Genomic DNA, 22,292 nt, shown 5'->3' with positions numbered 1-22,292 from the left:
ACTGCTCCGCTTTCGATGTTGGGTACAAGTTAATCCGGAAACAGATCACATGTTATCAAAACATGTCAATTTTGAGCTCGCCTCCGCCTGATATAAAAGGCAACCGTTATTCGTGATTGACAATTTTAAGAAAGCAAATATCATTGCGCTTATTATAGTTCTTCATAGATTGACTTATGAAATTTATACATGAAAATCTTCACCGAAATCATAAGTAAAACTTAAAAATTTCAACAATAATCGTTGTGGCGCCAAATCATAATTGTTCCTTAAGGAATTATTAAGTTTTTTTGCCTCAGTGTACTAAACAGCTCGAAGATTTATTATCATAATTTAGTAGTATAGTCAACTCTCCATATCTCCATATAGGGAGGTATCGAGTTATAAAACACAAAACCAGTGCAAATGCGATTTAAGGGATTTATTTTTATCGAGGTGGCCATGAAAACCAACTTTTACTATAGTTCTCTATTCTCTATTCTTCTCTATTTCGATGTACGAAACATCGAGTAAGGGAGAGTTGACTATATACCATTTAATTACACTAGAGTTTGTATCCTCTGACAGATACGCATATTTCGAACTCAACTGGAAGGCCGACTTCATTGTGGTGTAGTTGGTAGAGTAAACAAACTTAATCAATCGATTTTTTATTATATTTTTATTTTATCCACAGTTCAAATTTATTTCTAGACTAACATGTGAAACCACCGTGTATCGCAAATGTAAACAAATCGTTATTATCTCAAAAGGTGATTCGTTTAATTTTTTCATCCCACAACTTTGATCGACTATTTCTATATCTAAACAACATTTCCATGAAAAGTGCCTACTTAAATTAAATTTACTCATTGGAAATAGGCTTAGTATTTCGAAATAATAATAATTGTTTTAGTTGTTTATCAATAGTAATTTGATTGTTTATCATTTGTCGTACTATTGACACAATAATTTAACATATAGATTGGCCTAATAAGTACAGGAAGTTATTCTAATAACTATTGCGTAATTTTCGTCAAACTTGGTCTTTCTCGAGATCATCGATAATCAATGGAGCTCCGATAGGAAAGAGAAAGTTAGGCTCTTTTTGTGGCACTCATCATTTGGATAAAAAAAGCACTAAAATTGTATTTGTTCAACACACTTGAATTTTGACACTTACGGCTGTGAAAATATGATTTTTCCCCTTTCTTCTGATTATTCCAATATTTTTTCCATAAATCGTTCCTGGAAGTAGATTGAGATTTTCCATCGTATTCTCAGTAATATCTCAAGATAATAATAATCCATTTATTTATCTTTTGATAATATACAATAAATACATACAAATTCACTTAATTATCTATACTTATTTTTTATCCACATTGCACAATTTCTTTTAAACTCTGAGACAGATCTTGCATTTCTAACTTCGATTGGTAATTCATTGAAAATTCTAATTCCATTATAATAAATTGATTTTTGAGTACTTGTCATAGTAAACGGCACAACACGTAAATCATCTCTTCGTCTAGTTCTATGGTTATGTATATTTCGTCCTCGTATGATGATATTCGTCAAGTATTCTGGCAAGAGTTCATTGGTCATTTTGAAAATAATAGTTAGCACATTAAAAATTATACGCTCTTTCACAGAAAGCCATTGAAGCGCCTCTAACATGTTTAATATTGGTGTATACCTGTTACAATTTAAAATGAATCTCATTATTTTATTTTGTAGTCTTTGCAATCTATTTAGGTGCGTTTCACTTGCCAAGAATAGCACTGAAGAGCAATAATCAATATGTGGGGCCACTAAGGTTTTATATAAAAATATTTTGCTCCAAAACGTGAGTTGACTGCTCAAACGGATCAGTAAACCATATTTTTTTGCTACTTTTTTACTACGTTATCTATATGCGCTTTAAATGTTAATTTTTGGTCAATTAGGACCCCAAGGTATTTAAAAACATCAACTCTCTCAATTTCATCTCCTTCGATACAAATTTTTAGTTCTGAATAATTTAATTGCTTCCTATTACTTATTACCATCGATTAAGTTTTTTGAACGTTTAATTTCAGCTTTTTTATTTTTAACCACTTATTCAATAATTTTATATCACTTCTAATTTTCTTAATTGCTATCTTTTCATCTTTTTCTGTAATAAAAATGACAGTATCGTCTGCGAATAAATTAATATCACAATGCTGAATAGCTCTCTTCATGTCATTAATATATAAAATAAATAGAATCGGCCCTAAGATATTTCTCTGTCTCTCAAATTTTCCTAGAAATTTGGCCTTGATTTCGTTCAAGAATTTCTATAAGGGTTATCTATCTCAAGACTCCTCTAAGAATACATCTATGGAATAAAGACAAACCTTTGTTTTATACAGATTGTAGCATCATGAATTGTTTCAGCAATTCTAGTGAAGACCATACTGGGAAGTTTGTAAAGATTTTTCCATGTATTAGTCCAAGAAATTCCCCATTAATTGGCGTGAAGTCGTTTTAAAATATTATTATCCTAGTAATTTATCCATAAATGCTGTTTAGACTTCTTTAGATAGTTGGGATTCTGACGTAACTTTTTAAAAAGACCTATCTAACATTGAGAGGCTATTTGCTCATTTCCTTTTAAATCAATAACTGAGCCACATTAACCTATAGCGATATATAGCTGTCTTATCAAAGCAGTTTGATTGCTCAGCTGCATTGAATAAACGGTAGCAAATCTTTTAGAAAATCCTTCGTTTTTAAAAAGCATTTCATCAGCATTTTACAATGCTCAGTGCATTCTAAATGCTTTTTTTTTTGTTGCTACATCAAAGCTATTCATGGTGGCCAAATTACGAACATTATTCGTTAGATGCATTTCGCCATACAAATATTTTCCGCTTTACCAAATGGCATTCGGCCAAATGGCGTTCGACCAAACGGTATTCGGCCAAATGACGTTCGACGAAACGGCATTCAGCCAAATGGCGTTCAGCTGAATGACCTGGAACCCCTTCTGTCTCTTTCATACTTTTGCCTCAATTGTGTGTGCTGTTTTTGACTTCTGATAATCTATTGGACCGCAATTGCCCCTACGAAAATTCGCGCAAAAATATGTCAACGGATGCGTGAAAAAAGCATCACATGAGTATCTTTATGTTTTTTTTTTCTGGTACAAAACCAGAGAGGTCAGGTCTTGAAAGTCCTGTATTGATTAGGGAAAACTGGTACAAGATTATGATTCAATAGCAGGGCTTGTCCGGCCATTTGGCCGAACGCCGTTTGGCCGAATACCGTTTGGCCGAATACCGTTTGGCCGAATGCCATCTGGCCGAACGGGTAATTTAGCCGAATGCCGTTTGGCCAAACGCCATTTGGCCGAAATTGAGAACAATAGTGAACTACAGTCAGCATGCATTTGTAATTAATTTCAAATAATAGGTATTCTACTGGCTGATTTTATAATTACGATGAGTGAAATTTTCTCCATTTTTGTTTTCTTTATTCATTGGGGTGATATCAGTGCGTATCTTTGATGATCCCGATCTGGCGTATTCTGCACCGCAATGTTTCGTATCCGAGGCCATAAGAAAAACTTCAAGTAGGGTAGAAAGTCATTGTTCAGCATAACATCGAATGTAACCTCTCCTGCAGCGCGCTGCATCCACTGCTCACTGCACACCATCCACTCATCGGATCATGAGTTCAAACCGCAAATGAGAACTAATAAAAAAAACCTCACAAACAATAAATGAAAAACATACTGAACAGCAACGGTGGGACGAAAGAGAAGGGTGGTGAAACATTTTTCTGTTTTGTTTTGCTCTTCACGGAGGCGTTACACCTTTTTGACAGCTGGATGCAACGTTCCTGAAGGTGCAGCATTAAACCAGCTCGTTATTTCGCCAAAACTTGCTTTGATGCAGCACTACCGGCAGCTATACGGCCGAAGATCATTTAATGCCTTGTTGTGCGGCCTTGTTGTGCGGAATGAATACTGGAATAAGTGCTCAAGTAACCACTTGGGGAGCGATAGGGAAGAGATTCTCTCATTGTTACATAGGCAAAGTTAAGCAAGCATGAGTTTAGGAATGTTTCCGGTATATTTTTCCAAGAATTCCTGCTCGGATTATTTTAGGAATGACCTCAGGTATCATATAAAAAAGATTTTATAGCAATTCCTGAGATTCCTCATGGCATTTCTCTAAGATTCCATCATAGATTTTTTCAAGAGTTTTATCAAAAGTATCTTCCTAGAGTTATTTGAACATTTGTTATATATTTCTTTATTAGAAAGTTATATATTTGTTTTTATTTTAAACATTTCTCATAATATTTCTTTCTCGAAAAAATATGTAAAGACTACAAAATTTGTAAATTCTCAAAGATTTTAAAGAATTTAACCAGAAGTACCTAAAATGTTAAGGTTAGCCTTCCAGGTACTACAACAAAACTTTTTTTTATTTATCTCTTACATGTCACATTGCTTTCTCCACTCCTATTATTCCTGTGACTTCCCTAGAATAAAGTTTCGCAAAATTTCTCCAAATAATTGAAACAAGAAATCTTTTAAGAATATATTCGAAAATAGTTAAGGGTTTTTTTTTCAGGATTTCACGCATCCTTCGGACCTCTAAGAACACTACTAAAAACTAATCTGCAGAATCCAAAAGGGAAAAGATCGAGAAAATTTCTCAAGATATTGGTTCTTTTGGATTCCATTAATTTCTAGAAGAAATTCTTCATAAACTTATGCGTTGTATTATTAAAAGAATTCATGATTTCATGATTAAATTCATGGACTTCTTATATTCCTTTTCAATAACTAGCTAGGCCAACAGTATATCTAACAAACGTATTTTATAACTCTTTTCTAACTGTTAATGGCCCTGTAGAATACAAATCAAACCAAGACGTTTTTTGGACTCTATTTTGCTAACTATAAATGAAGAAGGAGGATGGATGTCTATCATAGTTTAACACGAGTTCGCTCAATACCCTCCCACTTGGCACAAATCCTGGCTAAGCTCATGCATGTTATAAAATAGTTGAGTTTAAACATTAGAGCTGGGAAAAAATCATTTAAATCACTTTTTCGACAATCAACTTAAATTACAATCGATCTATTACGCCTCGATTTCCAAACGCATCATGCCTTGCAAACGCATGGAATATGAATCATTCAACAAGTCGCAATTTCGTGTGAACTTTCCCCCTATCCTTTTTAGGGTGAGTCCTTACAACCACTATACCAAACCGCCAGGCAAATGTTATGACTCATATTAGACAATTATTATCTCCGAATCGATTACTACCTGCGTAATGAACAGGTTGCAACCAACTGGATGTTGTCTTTGCTGTGAACCATTATTACAGGTAACCTATCGGTTCGACATGTTACCTTTATCCGTCGTTCACGTGTAGTAGCACATGGACGACATAACACACGAACAATGTCTGCCAAGTGCTGGAAATGCAATTATCTATTTATATATAACGCATAAGAAGGAAGCACAGCAATTTTATAGCCAAGCAAACAAAGAAAACGGTTGCAGAACTATTCTAGGCAACGTAACAAGGATTCCGCTCTGCCTAGGTGTCGGCATATGTATCGATCCCATTTGGTCTGTTAAAGAGCACGATGATTCATAACAAAAAGTGACAGATCGGGTTTGAGGACTTGATGTTTTGCGGAAAATTGCTTTCTTCTTGTTATTATGGGAAATGTTTTTCTTCCTGTAAGCGATAGCGCACCCATCTGGATGGTATTGCTCATGCGCTGATATTGCGATTCTAGGAACAGCGCAAAATGATGTATCCTTCTCTCGCACAAACACTATCTAGCAAATGAGGCTCGAAATGAGAGAGCCATCCTGTGAGCATTGAGAAGCTCTGGGAGCTGAAGAGTGCATGCAGTCACGCATCGATCCTTCAATATACTAGCCAGGATTTTATCCTGCTCACTAGTTGGCCAGTTGAATTTGCACGTTTCAGTCACAGATAGGATTGAAGAGGAGCCCTAGTGTATAGGAAAACGTGGGACTAATAGTCAGGTGCTGGCGAGAGAAGTTAGAGGCTGAGCAGAAGCAGAAGAGAGTGTAGCAAGTGACGACGTTTCAACGGAAAAATCGATATTCGCACAGAACTCCGCGATATAGTCTACCCATACGACCAGAACAATCGTACGCGCTGGATTTCACTGAACGGAAGAATTGAATTCGCAAAGATAGATATTCGAAGAACAGTTCGTGAATCAAAAATCAGTTAACGAAGCAATTTGCATTAATTGAAAGAATACACGAAAAGTTGCTCGACAAATTTTCGCGTGTGTCGAGGGTGGATAGTGCTGAATTTTCCATTTCCTGTGGATAATCCTTTCCCTTCAACAAAGTTCCCCGAACGAAATGGAAGGAAACGCAAAAACCAGCAGTCCGCTCATAATCTGCAGTGTGATGAATCCTTGTAAGTAATCCTGTCACCACAGCAGCGAGGTGATCTCAGTTTAGTGACCCAAATGTTGTTTTACTTCCTGGTGGAGAAAGGATGCACCCTAAAAGGCACTGCACGAGATAATTATGAAACCAGGCTGACTGGGGAGACGGAAGAAATATTAATGGGTGTGGAAATGTCCTTATTCGATTGAAATTCAATATGATTCGAGGAAACGAGATTATGATTTGTATGTCGAGACATACAAAACACATTCTTTGAGAGTATTGTTGTAGAGTTCTATAAAAAGCTAGTTGCGAGTGTATTTATAATGCATGGAATTTAAAATTATGGTCAATTATAATGCTCTACAAAGTAGTACTCCAATGCAACTGTCTTGTATGCAGGACATATAGATGGGCTTATAGCTATAGATAATTTAGTTGTATAGTTCGCAATTATGAAAACCAATCCATTCTTGCAATTGCAAAAATTTGAACACTTTGTAATCTGCTGTTTTCGTTTTCTTTTTTTCTCCATTTCACAGATGCTTGGTTCAAACCGGAAAAACTGCACCCAGTAGGTAAGTGTACACGTGCTTATTTTTCATTGCTAAGGGAAAATTTCAGTATGACTGGGTTCATTTCCGAAAATGCTCAAAATTTCCTTAAAATCAGAGATTAAAGTTTCCACACATGTAGGATGCAATTATGTTTGACTACATTTGCACTGACATGTGTTTATAAGAATGTCAAAAAACAATTCACACAATCGAACGAAATCTAACGACACAAAATTTAAGAATTATTCATCTTATAAAGAGAATAAAATATGTTCCGCGAGTGATGTGAGTAAAACAGAGAATCATATTATATTGAGGGAAATGATTTGATGGTTACTCAATATTTTTCAGCTGGATGAATTGAGGGAGTTAGAAACAAAGGGGGGTAAATGTCAAACACCTAATTTTAATATGAAAGGTTCTGAAGGTTCTCAACCATTTTTCATTTTTCGTTCCATACAAATTGTGGGGCCACAAAAACAAGTCAATCTTCAACAACTAATGATATTTTCCATGTTGGACGGAACTCACTTAAAATACTGTTAGAAAGCTTGAAAAGAGTAGAATATTTCAGTTCAACTCACAACCAACCAAGATGTCAGAGGCCTCCTTTTGCGTTTGGGTCCCTGCTTTGGCTTGCTTTTCTGTTTTCCAAAAGTTAAGTCACTCATTCTGGGATTTTGTTCTCATTATGACAAAGCCTGCTTCTCAGCTAAATGTTCTTTGAGTTGTTTCGCAGTTATTTCCTTTGCCGGCTGATTATTTATTCATTTGTATATGGTGTGGCAAACACGAAGATTATCTATATATAATGGATAGCGATTACACGAACCAGCGATTTTATCCTGGTCTGTTAAATACCAAGGAATACTTCACGACAAACAAGAAGATTCAGAAACGATTGGGATAAACAAGTAGAGTGCCATCCTTTTGCGTAAATTCCTAACGATTTTCTATCGTGACTTTTCCAATTGTAAAGCAAGTTTTCTCAACAAAGTTGAAAACTAGGTTCAAATGCATTCTATTTATTTGAAAATTTATTTTGAAAACGACTCCATCAATCACACTGCAGGGCTGGTAGTATTTAAATTCCTTAAAAATAGAAACTTTAGAGACCTTCGGCTTGAAAAAATAGACCAAAGAGAGATCAGACAGGAATCAGAAAGAGACCGAACATGGACAAAACAGGAAACAAAAAAAGGGAACCTAATAGGAACCAGAAGATAAGATTTTGATTCTTCATCATAGAATCAGGCCAAAAAATATCTTTCGTGTAGTTCCTCGTGACATTACGACAGTATTACTGCTTGTATTACAGTATGCATTTTTCGTGATTTTCGTAAGTATTTTTAGTATTTTCCCAAAAATTCAGAATGTATTCAGAAAATTTCTCCAAGAGTTCATTAAGTGATTATTTTCCGTGGTATTCCTCCAAGAATTTTCTTGAAGAATTCCTACCAGAACTTTGTTTCGGAAATCTCAAGAATGTAACCTAGATTTTCCAAGGTTAAGCATAGAAATTCTATCACGATTTTCTCCAGAGATTTTTTCAGATATTCCTTAAGGAAGTCCTAAGATCAACAGGATTTTATCCGTTGATTCTTCCATCGACTTCCTTAGTATATCCTCTAAGATTTACGTTTAGAACATCTTCAAAAAATCTTTGTAAGATCTCCCAGAGTAACAACCAGAGAATTGGGTTGAAGGACTAGTGAAATAATATCTGGAGGAACTCTTAGTATAGTCTTTAGAAAAAAAATTAATGTAATCACTGGGGAAATTTCTGGAGGTAGTATCGTTGGAGCACTCAAGGATTTTATTTTTTCCATATATATCCAATGCGTTGTATATGGATAGGCATCTAATTCTTCCGAAAGAGGTGCACTTTGCGAAAAAGGACCACGTGATTATTGAGCTGAAATCGAATTCAGGTTAACTTCTGCGTTCATGAGTCCTCTCTTGGCGTAGGGGTAACGCGCCCTAACTAGAGATCAGGGAGTCGTGAGTTCGATTCTTACTGAGAAGACGTGTAACTTTTTCGCAAAACTTCACATCAATTTGTCCATTTAATCCAATTGCAAAATATATGTAATGTTTAGCTTTCGGTAGCTGTTAAACTTCCACTCGGCTGGTTAGCCGTAAACCATGATTCATAATTAAAAACAAGTGTTACCAGTTTGTAATCAAACACCATTGAAAACCAAAAATCTTGGAATGGAAATAGCTTTTTTTCCCAAAACAACTATTGACTCTGAACAGCTTCTAACAGGTTCACGAATCATTCTAGTTTCGATTAATCGTGAGCTCGACAGATGCAAGTAAATCAGCACTCTGATGCTCGCGAACATTTTGTTTTGTTTTTGTTTCGGTTCAGCAGACATGTTCGCCACTTTCCATCGCTGCCGGTGACACACCCCAAGTAACATTTCCACAGTAATTTGGCATTCTTGTGGATTTATTAATGTTTTATGACAGTTACGTGAATGCTATGATAGCTAGAGGTGACATTTAACGTTGCTAGAAGATGATATTTTGTAAGTAAGCTCTTAGTTGTTTTCAAAACCTTTTAGAGATAAACCATAAAGTTAAAATTTTCTGACTTCAAAACCAGCTTTATTGCAGCATATAATACCTCATTTAAACTGCTAGTGGCGACTGAATGACACTTATTTGTGACGGCTATGACAAAAGATTGATATAATACACCTTGTTGTCATAAAAGCTGCTTTAAAACTGACTGACTTGCACTTGAATCTTGATAACTTACCTTATTTACACCTCTTAAATCAATATTTGGGCTCTTCTGCATCTGCATCTGCATTGCGATGCATTGTGAACACTTATTCCTGACGGAAAATCGACAAAGTAATGTCCGTTTTCATTGTTTTCTGGGTTTTATTCTTCATTATAGCATACCCAAACTGCAAATTTTGTTGAATGCTGCTTGGCCACCATAAAAAGCGAAAAAGAGCTGAATCATCTCCAATCAGCATTTGTTGAGACAATTTTACATCCACAAATTCCAAAGCATAACAGTGTGCCCTTATTTGTGTATTCATGGGAACAAAACGGCATTTGTCGATGGCAATCAATCAATTATGGTTACGCCATATTAATTTCACTGCGGTTACCACAATTTCATTTTTTCAAACCATATTATCTCCATGCATTCGCTCATTAGAAGCTATGGTGTGATGATTAAACTGACTGAATATAATTCAAAGCACAATTACTGCCCAATCAAACCAAGACATGTTCAATTCTTCACCTGGGGGTTTATTTTAGCAAATGCTAAATAACTACAAATATGCCACTTTCAGGGGGGCACGGGCAAATTTACTTCTATCTCATCACATTTCACAGTAAATCTCACTCGGCACTAAAGATTTGGGCACTATGTTCGAATAAATCACTTAAAATAAAAAGCACTACGAAATAAACTATCACGGCCGTGCTCTCAATCTTATTTTGTTTTGTTTACGTTGGAATAAATCCGGCAAGATCGACGTTATGATAAAATCATTTTCAAGATGAAGCGACATTCATCTAGAACAGGTGGCCTCAAATTAGCTACCATAAATGCTATTTTGCTTTATTCGTGTGACATAATTATACACTTCATAGCCTCTTTCAGAGTGGGCCAACTAGTCATGTTCTAATCTACAAGAGGTTTTGGGGGATGCGATGAAGACAACAGTGCCTTGACCATGGTTTTATGGGCGTTTATTTATAGCACCCTGGAAGTAATTCGTAAAACTAAAATTGTTACTTGGGACGAGTAAACCGAAGTTGATTAAGGGGGCAGGATCCGTCATTGATTTGGGAAATTTCAAAAGCAGTTTTTTCGTTCAAAATCAAGAAAATTTTCAGGAAAATGTGTTCATTGTATTGTATTCTCCAGTTGAAACACAGTGAACACATTTTCATCGAATAATTTTCAATTTTGAAAAGAAAAACTGCTTTTGAAGTTTCGATGATGACGATGATTACGATGACGGAGCGTTGAGCGTTAAATGTTCTCCGGAGAAATTCTTCCAATATGAAAAATTAATTTATACAATTGCATAACGTGGCATGTAAATGTATATGTTTTGCTTTCGATGAACAGCACGCAATACTTTAACTTCAGAAGAGCAAACTGAACTTCCCACGATAGTAATGATGATGATAGGATGCAGCATATCAAAATGTTTCGCCATTCATGACCCACATTGTCGTTTGAGTTGGTGGTCCAATGACTACCGCTTCTACTTCATAAGCAGATGGTTATGGGTTTAATCTCAGGCCCGTTCCTTTCCTCGTAAATTGTAGTTGTATATTTCACTTGCTGCTTCTTTCACTCTTAATATAGTGAAACCTCCATGAGTCGATGTTCACATCGATATCGACTCATGGAACCATACTAAAACCAAAATTTCGTGGTTGCTATTATGGTCCCTTCTAAAGGCTTTCCAAGGAATTCATTTCCACGATTCGATATTTCCATGAGTCGATAGTCCCTTCGGATATCGACTCATGGAGGTTTGACTGTATATCACACTTAAACTATTCGTTCATAGCAATCGCTAGAACCAGAAAGGGACAAGAAACCGTTTCCCTACGCTTCAATTCTTCCATCATTATAGTACACTTTTTCTTTCATAGGCAAGCTGCTAACCAAAATAAGCCTTTCTACCATTAAACAATCCTATACCTTCCCGCATGAGCTGGCGTAGATGCAGGAGTATATCCGGTCTACTATGATCCAGTTTTAAAACCAACATCAATTGTTCTGCCTTCCCCTCACTGGTCTGCATTCTGACGACGCTTGAAAATTGAGGGTGTCTGTTAATCCCAAGCAGTCATCCGTTTGTTTTTTATATTTATTAACACGATTTTTAACTCTGGGCTAGTTCATTTCGGGCCAACGACTTACCTTCTCTTCCAAAGAAAGCCATCAATATAAGCTTTTAAAGTCACAAGTGTCAATCTCGGGGATAGGATTCGATCCCAGGTCCTCGGTGTGAAAGACGTGTGTTCTAACCACTACACCAGGTCCGTCTGCTATCAAGATTCTTCAAGATTTTTCCCAACCCTGATCATAGGCCATTAACCAATTCTGTAATCTCAATGTTTCTGTGGGCCTTGTTGGGGCTTGCCATGTTCAAAATAGGCAGGTAAATTCAACTTTTGGGCATCGTTACAGCGATTTTGACACGATTCGATTTAGGCAACGTGGAAATGTCTGACATGTTGCCATAATCGAACGGGCACTGCATACCAAATAATTCCACTGGAGTTTGTATGCTCTGACAGATACGTGTATTTCGACCTCAACTGTATGATCATCTTCAGTGTCGCGTACTAGACTTCGAGTGTAGGGAAAGTGTACCAGTCGTGGCTATAGTTGTTCCCCATTTGGCCATTCATGGAAACAATCTGATTCCCAAATCATGATTAACAAGTCATGAAATTCATGAATTGGATAGGTCATGATATCAGGACAACAAATCATGGTTCCTAGAATCATTACACAGCATAACAAAAATTACATTTTTGCGTGTCTAAAAGATTAAGTTATGTGTCTCTTGTAGATTTGAGATCATTACTGTTAGGACTCCGAAATGTCAATGGATGAAACTTTTAACCCTTCCTTTTAATTAAATTTATTCCAGGTTATCGATAAATATAAAAAATACCAACTATTTGACAAATGTCATTTGTTTTCTCTCTAAAACGATGTGTCTGCTTGAGATTTTGTTTCCATTTGGCGAAATATTTTTTACCGCTTTTTTTATCTATTGTCACATTTTTATCACGTTTGACATATTTCCGAGACTAGTACTTATTAAACGGAACCAACCTAAAGTGTGGACGAATTGGTTTTCAAGTTATCATCGTTTGAACTCTCCATGTTTAGTTCGTTATTGCTTATTAATTTTTTCGGCAAAGTCCTCAATAAAATTTTTGGTGGATGGATTGACCTTTTATTGAAAGCCAATTCCTAGCAGACTTCAGGCAGATTTATTTAAAAATACTATATATTGCTAGAGTAATCTATGGTAGATTTCTTGAGAGGCCTTAGAGGATTTTATATTCTTGAAAAAAATCCTGCTTACGGATAGAATCTCAGTGGTGATAAAAATGCACAATATGATATATAATCATTTCCTTTTAAATGCCTCTCTGTTTGGAGGAACGTAAGATCGACGACGTAATAGTTCCTTTGTGTACACTTATATGGAGCCCCATTATACTGCACTCTACAGCTGGAACATGTTCCACAACGAACATTGAACACAGTCGAAGCGTAACTTCAAAACAAACCAGAGACATTGGACAAACATAGCTCTGGTTAAATACCCACAACAGGGGATCTGATAATGTGTGTAGCGCTAAATCATCACAACTAATACAAATCACGGTCCACCTGTGTGGTGCTCAAAGTACCTTAATACACAGGTAATGGATTCCTGTAAATGCGCATGGATTAGTGAGAAAAGAATAAAAGCAAAGATATAATAAAATATATTATATTTATTTGCTTTAAAGTGTGTGGGAGTATCACTTTCTCATTCAGTTTTCAAGAAATTAGCACTTTAAACACGTAATTATATTACAATTACATTATTTTCATACATCCACATCCGAAATAAGCTCGAAGGAAATTTCACAGTATAGACAAAACACTTTTTTATGTTTTTGGCCGGTAAACCAGCCTCCTGACACCGCCCATACAACCCCATTGAAAAATAACGAGCAAACATCTATGGTTCTCACTGGGAAGTGGTTCAATGTGTGTACAAATAACCGTTTGAAGAATAACAATCGATGATGGCGAAATCTTTTTCTCCGAATTTTTTTTTCCCGCATAACAACAGTTATTCGAACAAATAATCGGTTGCAAACTATTGGATTGTAGTACAGCAAGTCAATTTGGGTTGATGAGATTAGCTAGAAACACATTTTAGTATTGGAGGAAAAATTCCCTAATATGATTAGGCCAATGTACGTTGTTGCTCTTGAGTTTAATGCTGACCACGAAAACATGGCTACTTAGCACCGGGTTGGGGTAAACCCAAACTTTTGCATGGGAGTTTATTTTCGGCTGTTTTGTTATTTTTGTTAAAGAGTTCCGTTGGTCGAATCTCCTGGAACTCGGCAGTAAGAGGCACTTATATGGTAAATGTATTTATACGAATACTGAGGCCAATAGGTTTAGAAAACTACCAATGACGAAGAGAACAAAGCTTCCGAATATACAACAAGTCACATCTAACTTGGATGTACTGGTGAACCAATTCTCGGAAAACCGTAACCTGTTTATTAAGGAACTTTGTGTGGTGCTAAGCCGAAGCCGCTGGTCGTAGTTATATCTCTCAATCGAAAACATGTGCGCAAACGTGATGGTATTCGTTTCAACGACGACCTGATGGTTGGATCCAAAGCGCGCAATAGTCGATGGATCAAGCGCCCATGCTGTGGATGATTTCTTACCCAAGCTCTTCGATTCGAGGAACGTCTTCTGAGTCGCTTGGTGAGAAGCAGTATCGAACCGCTCGCGAGAAGAACTGCTGCACTTCTCACTGATCGCAGCGAGTATAATTTTAGTCTTAGTCGAAAATAGACGGAGTACGGAGAAAAGTTATTAATAAACCTGAATTACCTCGGCCAGTCTCGATATCCCCTTACAGGGATAAATTGTATTCTCGCTCTAAGGACCTAATTGGAATTGGACGGCCAATCTGCCAAGCGAAGAAAGTGAAACGTCGAAATTGTCGAACTCAAGTGCGATCCTCTTCAGGGGATACTTCAGGGTTGTGGAAGAACCGATTGAAGAAAATCCGCGTGTGAATAGTGAGTGTGTTGTTCACGGTGCTCAAGGAAAATCATCTGGAAAATCCCACAATCTAGTGCAGCTGAGGAAGACTTAAACAGGAAACCTACCAGAGCAAAATGGAATGTGCAATGGAACACCTCAAGCTTCTCCGGGAGATCGAGTTCAGCAAGGAGGGATGTAAGTGTAGGCTACCTTGTCCATATGAAGATTGTAATGAAATTCGATAGCCCTGCGCTGCTCGATCAACCTTTTCGTTTAATTACGTCGTTGGTTATAATAGTACGGATTTCGATGATATTTCAAAGCAAGCAGACCTTCAACCCTTTCTTGCACTTGGAATGGACCGGGAGCGGGGACGTGAACGTGTTGCAATGTAATGTGCCGTGAAGTGTATACACACGCGAAATTTCTTCAATGGGTTGCTAGCTGGTGTAACGAGACAGCGGAGGTGTTTTATACATATATTCTCATTTTCACATTCTGTCATTTCGGTTACGTAAAATCATCCGCTTGAAATGTGACAAAAGAGCTTGAAAATGGGCAGAGCTGAATCAATCGGCAGCCGCGGACTTGGCCATCGCCGGCGAGTGTATTTTCTCTGGTCGTCGCTGTTCTTTTGCCAGCCGGTGGAGGAATTATAAAAATACACATTCCGCACTTTTATAGGTGTGCTACTGGCCGGTTGAAGCCCCACGGTGTGTTTGAAAGCGTTATTAACGACATAAAACGATCATCTGTTTTGAACAAATTATTTGAAGGATATGGTGTCCTAGCATCCTCTCTCTGAATTTTAAAATGTTCCATCGATGGAAAGTGATTTTAAGATTTGGGGTAATTTTCGATGATTATTTTAATGTAAGAAAAAAAGTCCGTATGTATCAGTCCCCACTGATAAACAAATTAAATAACCATCAAGACATATTCAACATGAAAAAATGTGATATCTACCCAAAATTCAGATATACTGCAACCTCAATTTACGTACTAGATCGGGGGTTCATATATTGAATTAGTTGGTAAATCTATTGGTGTAATAAGCAATGTTTTGATGGTTTTTCAATATGGTTGAGGCCATTAACCATTATTATGTATGAATGGAGTATTTTATAGATAAGTACAGACGTTCTAAGTCCTCCAGGTTTATAGGAAAAATGATCTACGAGCCTGAGCAGTCGTATACTGATGGTTTATAAAATTGGCATAGACTCTTAACTCTTCATTTAATTAAACGGAAGTAATGCATTGATTTATACGAATGTTCTTGGTCCTCCAAGATATAGTCATCCATCTAATATAGTCCTTAGGATCTACAAACGTAATATGTTTGTATTTAGTGATCATCACGCTCAATTCCACACCATTGAGCTCTAGTGTAAATGTAGTTGTGAAACTCAGAGGAAAATAGTATGCACTCTGTCTCAAAAAACATCAAGAATCTGGGTAAACAAATCAAATTGGGTAATATTTCCATATGCATTTTGATGAGTATGGAAAGCTAAGCAAGTTTCGCTGAGGAAAACAAAAACGAACTGTGAATGATGAGCGTATGCGAGTGTTCGTTTGTTCAAATGTCACTAAGCTCTACACGGAGAAAATGAAGTACTCAAAAGTGAGTTCATTCCACTCAATTCCGGGGGTTCGTGCGTTAACCTAATTTTAAGTTGATGGTGTATAAGTTGTTTTCATTTGCAGCCATGCGAAAAAATACCTACTGGCTAAGTTCTTTTCACTCAACTGGCAGATCAAATAACTCAACTTCCAGTACTATGCCACTTACTCAAATTTGAGGCAACGCACTAAGGTTCGGTTTTTGTGTTGTTTTTCTCTTCGCTCTCTGACAACAATAGAAGCAGCGAATGAAATAGGGAGAGAAAAATAACTCAAAAGTAAGTTAAAAAAAATACTCAAATATGGGTTTTTCGTTTTCTCCGTATAGATCGTTTTTATTTATGACTAGTGGTCCCGGCAAACTTCGTCTTGCCATCAAGTAGGCTGTTGAAAAATGCTATGGATCGTCCCATACAAATTGACAGTTCCGTTCACGCTTGTTTTTCCGACTTTCCCGGTGAATATCGTGGGATTTTTATACACACAAACACGTCGGAACACTTGACGAACAAAACGGAAAAATAATCATTCAAATCGGTTGACCCGTTCGGAAGCCATTTCGTGACATACAAACACCACTCCATTTTTATTTATATAGATACAGATTTCTAATCCTACATATAACTAAACGAGCAGTGCCCGTTGAACTCAAATAGTCACCAAACTCAATAATATTAATCTACTGGACGTATACTGCTTATCAAACTAAAACTTATTATGCTGGTAGATCTTGTAGGTCTTGAAGCATATCTTTTTGGAAATTCTAGACTGACTTAGAACTTGTGGTGTATTCACCAAGATTATCAGTGGAATTCTTCAAATATTTATGGCCGTGTACTAAATTCTAAATTCTTCAATTGGGACAAATTATGCTCGTTGATTTGATGATTTATATTTCATGAAGCTCTTGGACAGCTCAGAACATCTCTTTCGTACGACACTACAAGAAATCAATTAAACCAACAAATTGCTTTAAACTTCTTTACATATGCAAGGATTATCAGAGCTTCATGGATCACGCTTGTAGACCTGGATAGAATACTCCAGAGTATTCTGAAATTAAGGGCATTAAATCATCAGCAATAATCGAAAACTAAAAACCAGTTTTTTCGTTCAAATTTTAAAAGATCCTCATGAAAATGTATCGTTGTACTACAAATAGTAAGCGCTATAATAGATGATCATGAACATTGATTCAATTTTGAGTAAAAAAAACTGGTTTAGAAAACTTGTGAAACGATTTTCCTTTTAATTTTCGATTTCTCTTTGAAATTGTACAATATACTGGTTGACCCAGCAAACGTTGTATTGCCCAGTAGGCTTTGCAAAAACCCTACAAAAATTGAAATTTGTATTTATATTGTTGTTTGCATTTGACGTACAAATCTTGACTAAATGTTGAAGCTCATGCGGCAACACAAACTAATCAAAGGACTCCTAGCAACCATTATCATTACCATAGCCAACCTAGCAAAGAAAAGCAATCTTTAATTTCGCCTTTTCTAGGAAAAATCGTACAGCGTTTGGCCGCATTTAATCTTTGCGTTTCGAACGCACACAACAATATATTTTTCAACTTTGTCAGTTATACTACTCTTGTCTCTTTATAGTTATTGCAAGACTGAAATTATTCATCAACCAACACCAACTCGTAAAATACAAAATCCTTTCCATTTTTATTTATATAGATTATGGATATTTTCACTTTTTTTAGATTTGTTCATTTAAAAACAACTCGATATTCTTTTCGCTTCTTTAAACCAAGTATTAATATATACTCTTGTAGAAATTAAAGTAATCCTGTTCCTAACTACTACCTCGGTATTTTGAGCAGGGAGGAGAATATTGATAAAATAACAATAATATACATAGGGTGCAGAACCACATGGGCACTTCCATAATTCACTTTGGCATGGGGGTGTATTTCTCGGTCAAATTTTCTGAAACTTTGCAATAAGAACCACTCCAGTACGACGTGGCCAAATATGAGCTCTGTAGCTTTCAAAAAACCCACTGCCGAAGTGAGTTATGTTTGTAATACATATAACACTGACGACTTGTCAAGCTGAGTACCACCTTTTTTTTACAAGGAATCTTCGATTTACGTCAGGAAAAAGTAGCTGAAGTTCCAGAAGAACTTTATACTGAATAAATTGTAGGTAGCTAGTAGGTAGCTCACTTCAATAAATTAATAATATTAATAATAGATTCTTTTTGAAGGACAACAATCCTGGATTGTTGAAACAACAATCTGATTGCAGCCAAAACAAAGTGAAATTCTTGCTGACATTAGGTCAAATGCTAATGCTCTATGCAGCAACTTCGATATTTACACAAATTGATGTGATAAGGCAGCCTCTCGCGTTGCATTCTATCTTCCATGACAAACAATAGCTATCACTGGCGACGTTTCCGCTTTGGCTTTTGATGATGGATCGAAATTAAGCTCGGTCAGATTTTCGTGCGTCTTGCGTTGCACAGTGGGCAAAAACCGACCCAAAATCGCACTTATTTCGTGCCGCTGATTTCAGGAGGTGGGAAGTAGCTATTTTCATTGAAAAACATGCGAGAAATCGAATGGCGCCATTTTCATTCACCGCACGCCATTGGAAGTACCTCATTTTGCCCCATTTTCCCCTTTCTGATATGAAAACTAGAGTTTTTAGGAGTTTATTTGCTTCTGCTGATTAAAACCGATGAATTATATAATTGAAAACCCATCGGCAAACCAAATATGTATATGAAAAATAATATTTTTGGACAACCTTGACCAGTGTACCAGTTTAGCCCTTTTTCCCCTATAATTTAGACATTTTGATAGTTTCAATAAATTCCTCAAAACTGACACTTGATTTACAATTCATAACTCGCAAACCCTTCCATTAAAAGTTTGCGAAATGGACTGAGGGATATATCGAACTATGCGGACCACGACGAATAGCTCATTTTGCTCCTTTTCCCCTAATATTTCTTCATATATGGCAGTTTTACGATATTTCATATTACTTCCGCCAGATTTTCAATTCAAACCGACAAATCCTATTGTAAAACAGTAGTATGTGAAAGCGACATATGCGTGAATCATGGTTTACGAACCATGATAAATAGCTCATTTTGCCCCTTTTCCCCTATAATTAGCTTTATACAAAGGTTTTACTGTATTTCTGAATACTGTTTTTTTGAAAGCCCATTTACAAATTCCATAACACTGAAGGGGGTTGTGGTGGTTGGCATCGGAATGTTACACGTCAAAAATGGCATTTATTTATTTTTTTTTTTTTTGGTTATGAAATTTGTGAATGAACCCTTGAACTGCGGAAGTGCTCACTGAGCTAAGAAACAGGCACTGTCCAGAAAGAAAAAAAAGAAGATAGTTGCCAACAAGATATTTCGAAGGAATAGCTGACACATGAAAGAAGGAAAATTACCATTGATTACCAGTATTGTCAATCCTCTATAATAGTATAGTCACCATTTTTGCACGCAAAACAAGATACTGCATTGTATCTTATACTTTTCGGGGTAATGGCTCATTCGGGGTAGTGGCGTTCGGGGTAATGACCCATTCGGGGTAATCGCTTTCGGGGTAGTGACCCATTCAGGGTAGTGGCGTTCGGGGTGGTGGCGTTCGGGGTAATGGCGTTCGGGGTAATGGGATGGAGCCAATAAATTATATGTTTAAAGTTTAAAATCGAACTGCAGTATTCAGAAAAACCGTAAAACCTTCGTATATAGCTTATTATAGGGGAAAAGGGGAAAAGTGAGCTATTTACCATGGTTCGTAAACCATGATTTACGCATATGTCGCTTCTACTTACTGTATTGCGAAAGGATTTGATAGTTTGAGTTGAAAATCTAGCGGCAGTAATGTGAAATATCGTTAAACTTCCATATGTATTGAAGTGTAGGGAAAAAGGGGTAAAATGGACTATTCACCATGGTACGCTCAGCTTGATATATGCATCTGTCAAGTTCCCATACTATTTTACAAAATAAATTATATGTTTAAAGTTTAAAATCTAACTGCAGTATTCAGAAAAATAGTAAATATTAGTATAAAGCTAATTATATGGGAAAAGGGGCAAAATGAGCTGTTTACCATGGTTCGTAAATCATGATTCACGCATATGTTGCTTTTACTTACTGTATTGCGAAAGGATTTGGTAGTTTGAGTTGAAAATCTGGCGGCAGTAATATGAAATATCGTAAAACTGCCATATTTGAAGAAATATTAGGGGAAAAGGGGTAAAATGGGCTATTCCCGTGGTACGCTTAGCTTGATATATGCATCTGTCAAATTCCCATACTATTTTACAAAATAAATTATATGTTTAAAGTTTAAAATCTAACTGCAGTATTCAGAAATATAGTAAAACCTTCGTATAAAGCTAATTATAGGGGAAAAGGGGCAAAATGAGCTATTTATCATGGTTCGTAAACCATGATTCACGCATATGTCACTTTCACATACTACTGTTTTACAATAGGATTTGTCGGTTTGCATTGAAAATCTGGCGGCAATAAAATGAAATATCGTAAAACTGCCATATATGAAGAAATATCAGGGGAAAAGGGGTAAAATGAGCTATCCGTCGTGGTCCGCATAGTTCGATATATCCCTCAGTCTATTTCGCAAACTTTTAATGGAAGGGTTTGCGAGTTATGAATTGTAAATCAAGTGTCAGTTTTGAGGAATTTATTGGATCTGAAAATGTCTAAATTATAGGGGAAATAGGGCTAAACTGGTACATTGGTCAAGTTTGTCCAAAAATATTATTTTTCATATACATATTTGGTTTGCCGATGGGTTTTTAATTATATTATTCATCGATTTTAATCAGCAGAAGCAAATAAACTCCTAAAAACTCTAGTTTTCATATCAGAAAGGGGAAAATGGGGCAAAATGAGGTACTTCCGATGGCGTGCGGTGAATGAAAATGTCGCCATTCGATTCCTCGCATGTTTTTCAATGAAAATAGCTACTTCCCACCTCCTGAAATCAGCGGCACGAAATAAGTGCGATTTTGGGTCAGATTTTGCCCACTGTGCGTTGGAGCTCTAATCAGAGGTTTATTCGTTATACGTTCGAAGCATATGATGGCACCGAAAAATCAAGTCAAAGAATTTCTTGAACACAAAGTATTTCATGTTCTTGGATTAGGTGTTGCGATTGCGGAAGGTTTTTGAAGACATCGATTCGTGTAACGTGTAACACAAAAACGTGTAACGTGTAACACAAAAAAGAACCGTATTTAGAATATCTATATTTTTTTTCAGAAAGATATCGTAGTGAAAAGCAAATTGTGAAAGTTTCTTCAAGATTGGATCATGTTCCAATCCTCTGGAATTTTTTGAATATTCGTATGGAAAACGAGTTTGGAAACTTCATAGCCCATTTTCTAAATGCCTACTTTTTACAGATGGGACTAACGCGATTCACGGCAGTAATGTACTCCAAACTACTTACATATCCTGTGCCTAAAGTATCTGCATCTTAGCAATGCAGTTTCGCTTCTGGTCGTTATTTGTATAATATAAATTTCAAAGGAAGTCTAACTGTCATATTGAGTATTGCAAATAATGTTTAACTATAAAATGAGCGCAACAATTGTATTATCTTTAGAATTTGAAAACATTCCTTCTACATCGGATGTTGAAACGATGAGGCGCTTGTCTGCTCCCGTGAAAAAAAAATTGAGGTCACCCCCTAAAATCATACAATTTTTTTTCTCATGTATCTGTGACTACATGTCCAATTGAAACTCTCTTCTATAGATCATTGAAAAGCCATTCAAAGACATTGCTTTTCGAATGATCCATAGAAAGTTTCAATAATACTTTTAGTCACAGAGATATCGGAATACATTTTGTATACTTTTTTATACTTGAAGTGAATGC

The 22,292-nt window shown here is 36.3% G+C and overlaps 1 protein-coding gene across 3 annotated transcripts in view; it reads left to right on the top strand.

The window, feature by feature from the left end:
- LOC5565892 (reticulon-1-A) overlaps positions 1-22,292 on the top strand; it is a 71,555-nt gene that overhangs the window by 11,248 nt on the left and 38,015 nt on the right. Inside the window, exons 1-2 of one of the 3 annotated variants that reach the window (XM_021848129.1) lie at positions 5,942-6,438; positions 6,953-6,988. In XM_021848129.1, the coding sequence (XP_021703821.1) occupies positions 6,381-6,438; positions 6,953-6,988 (94 nt within the window). In that variant the 5' untranslated portion in view covers positions 5,942-6,380. Of the gene's footprint in view, positions 1-5,941; positions 6,439-6,952; positions 6,989-14,395; positions 14,964-22,292 lie in introns of those variants that run through there. The other 2 variants (XM_001650214.2, XM_021848131.1) reach the window with 2 other exon arrangements.

Source organism: Aedes aegypti, chromosome 2 (genome assembly GCF_002204515.2).
Source record: "Aedes aegypti strain LVP_AGWG chromosome 2, AaegL5.0 Primary Assembly, whole genome shotgun sequence".
Taxonomy (NCBI): Eukaryota; Metazoa; Arthropoda; class Insecta; order Diptera; family Culicidae; genus Aedes; species Aedes aegypti.
This window is presented reverse-complemented; position numbering and strand designations above follow the sequence as displayed.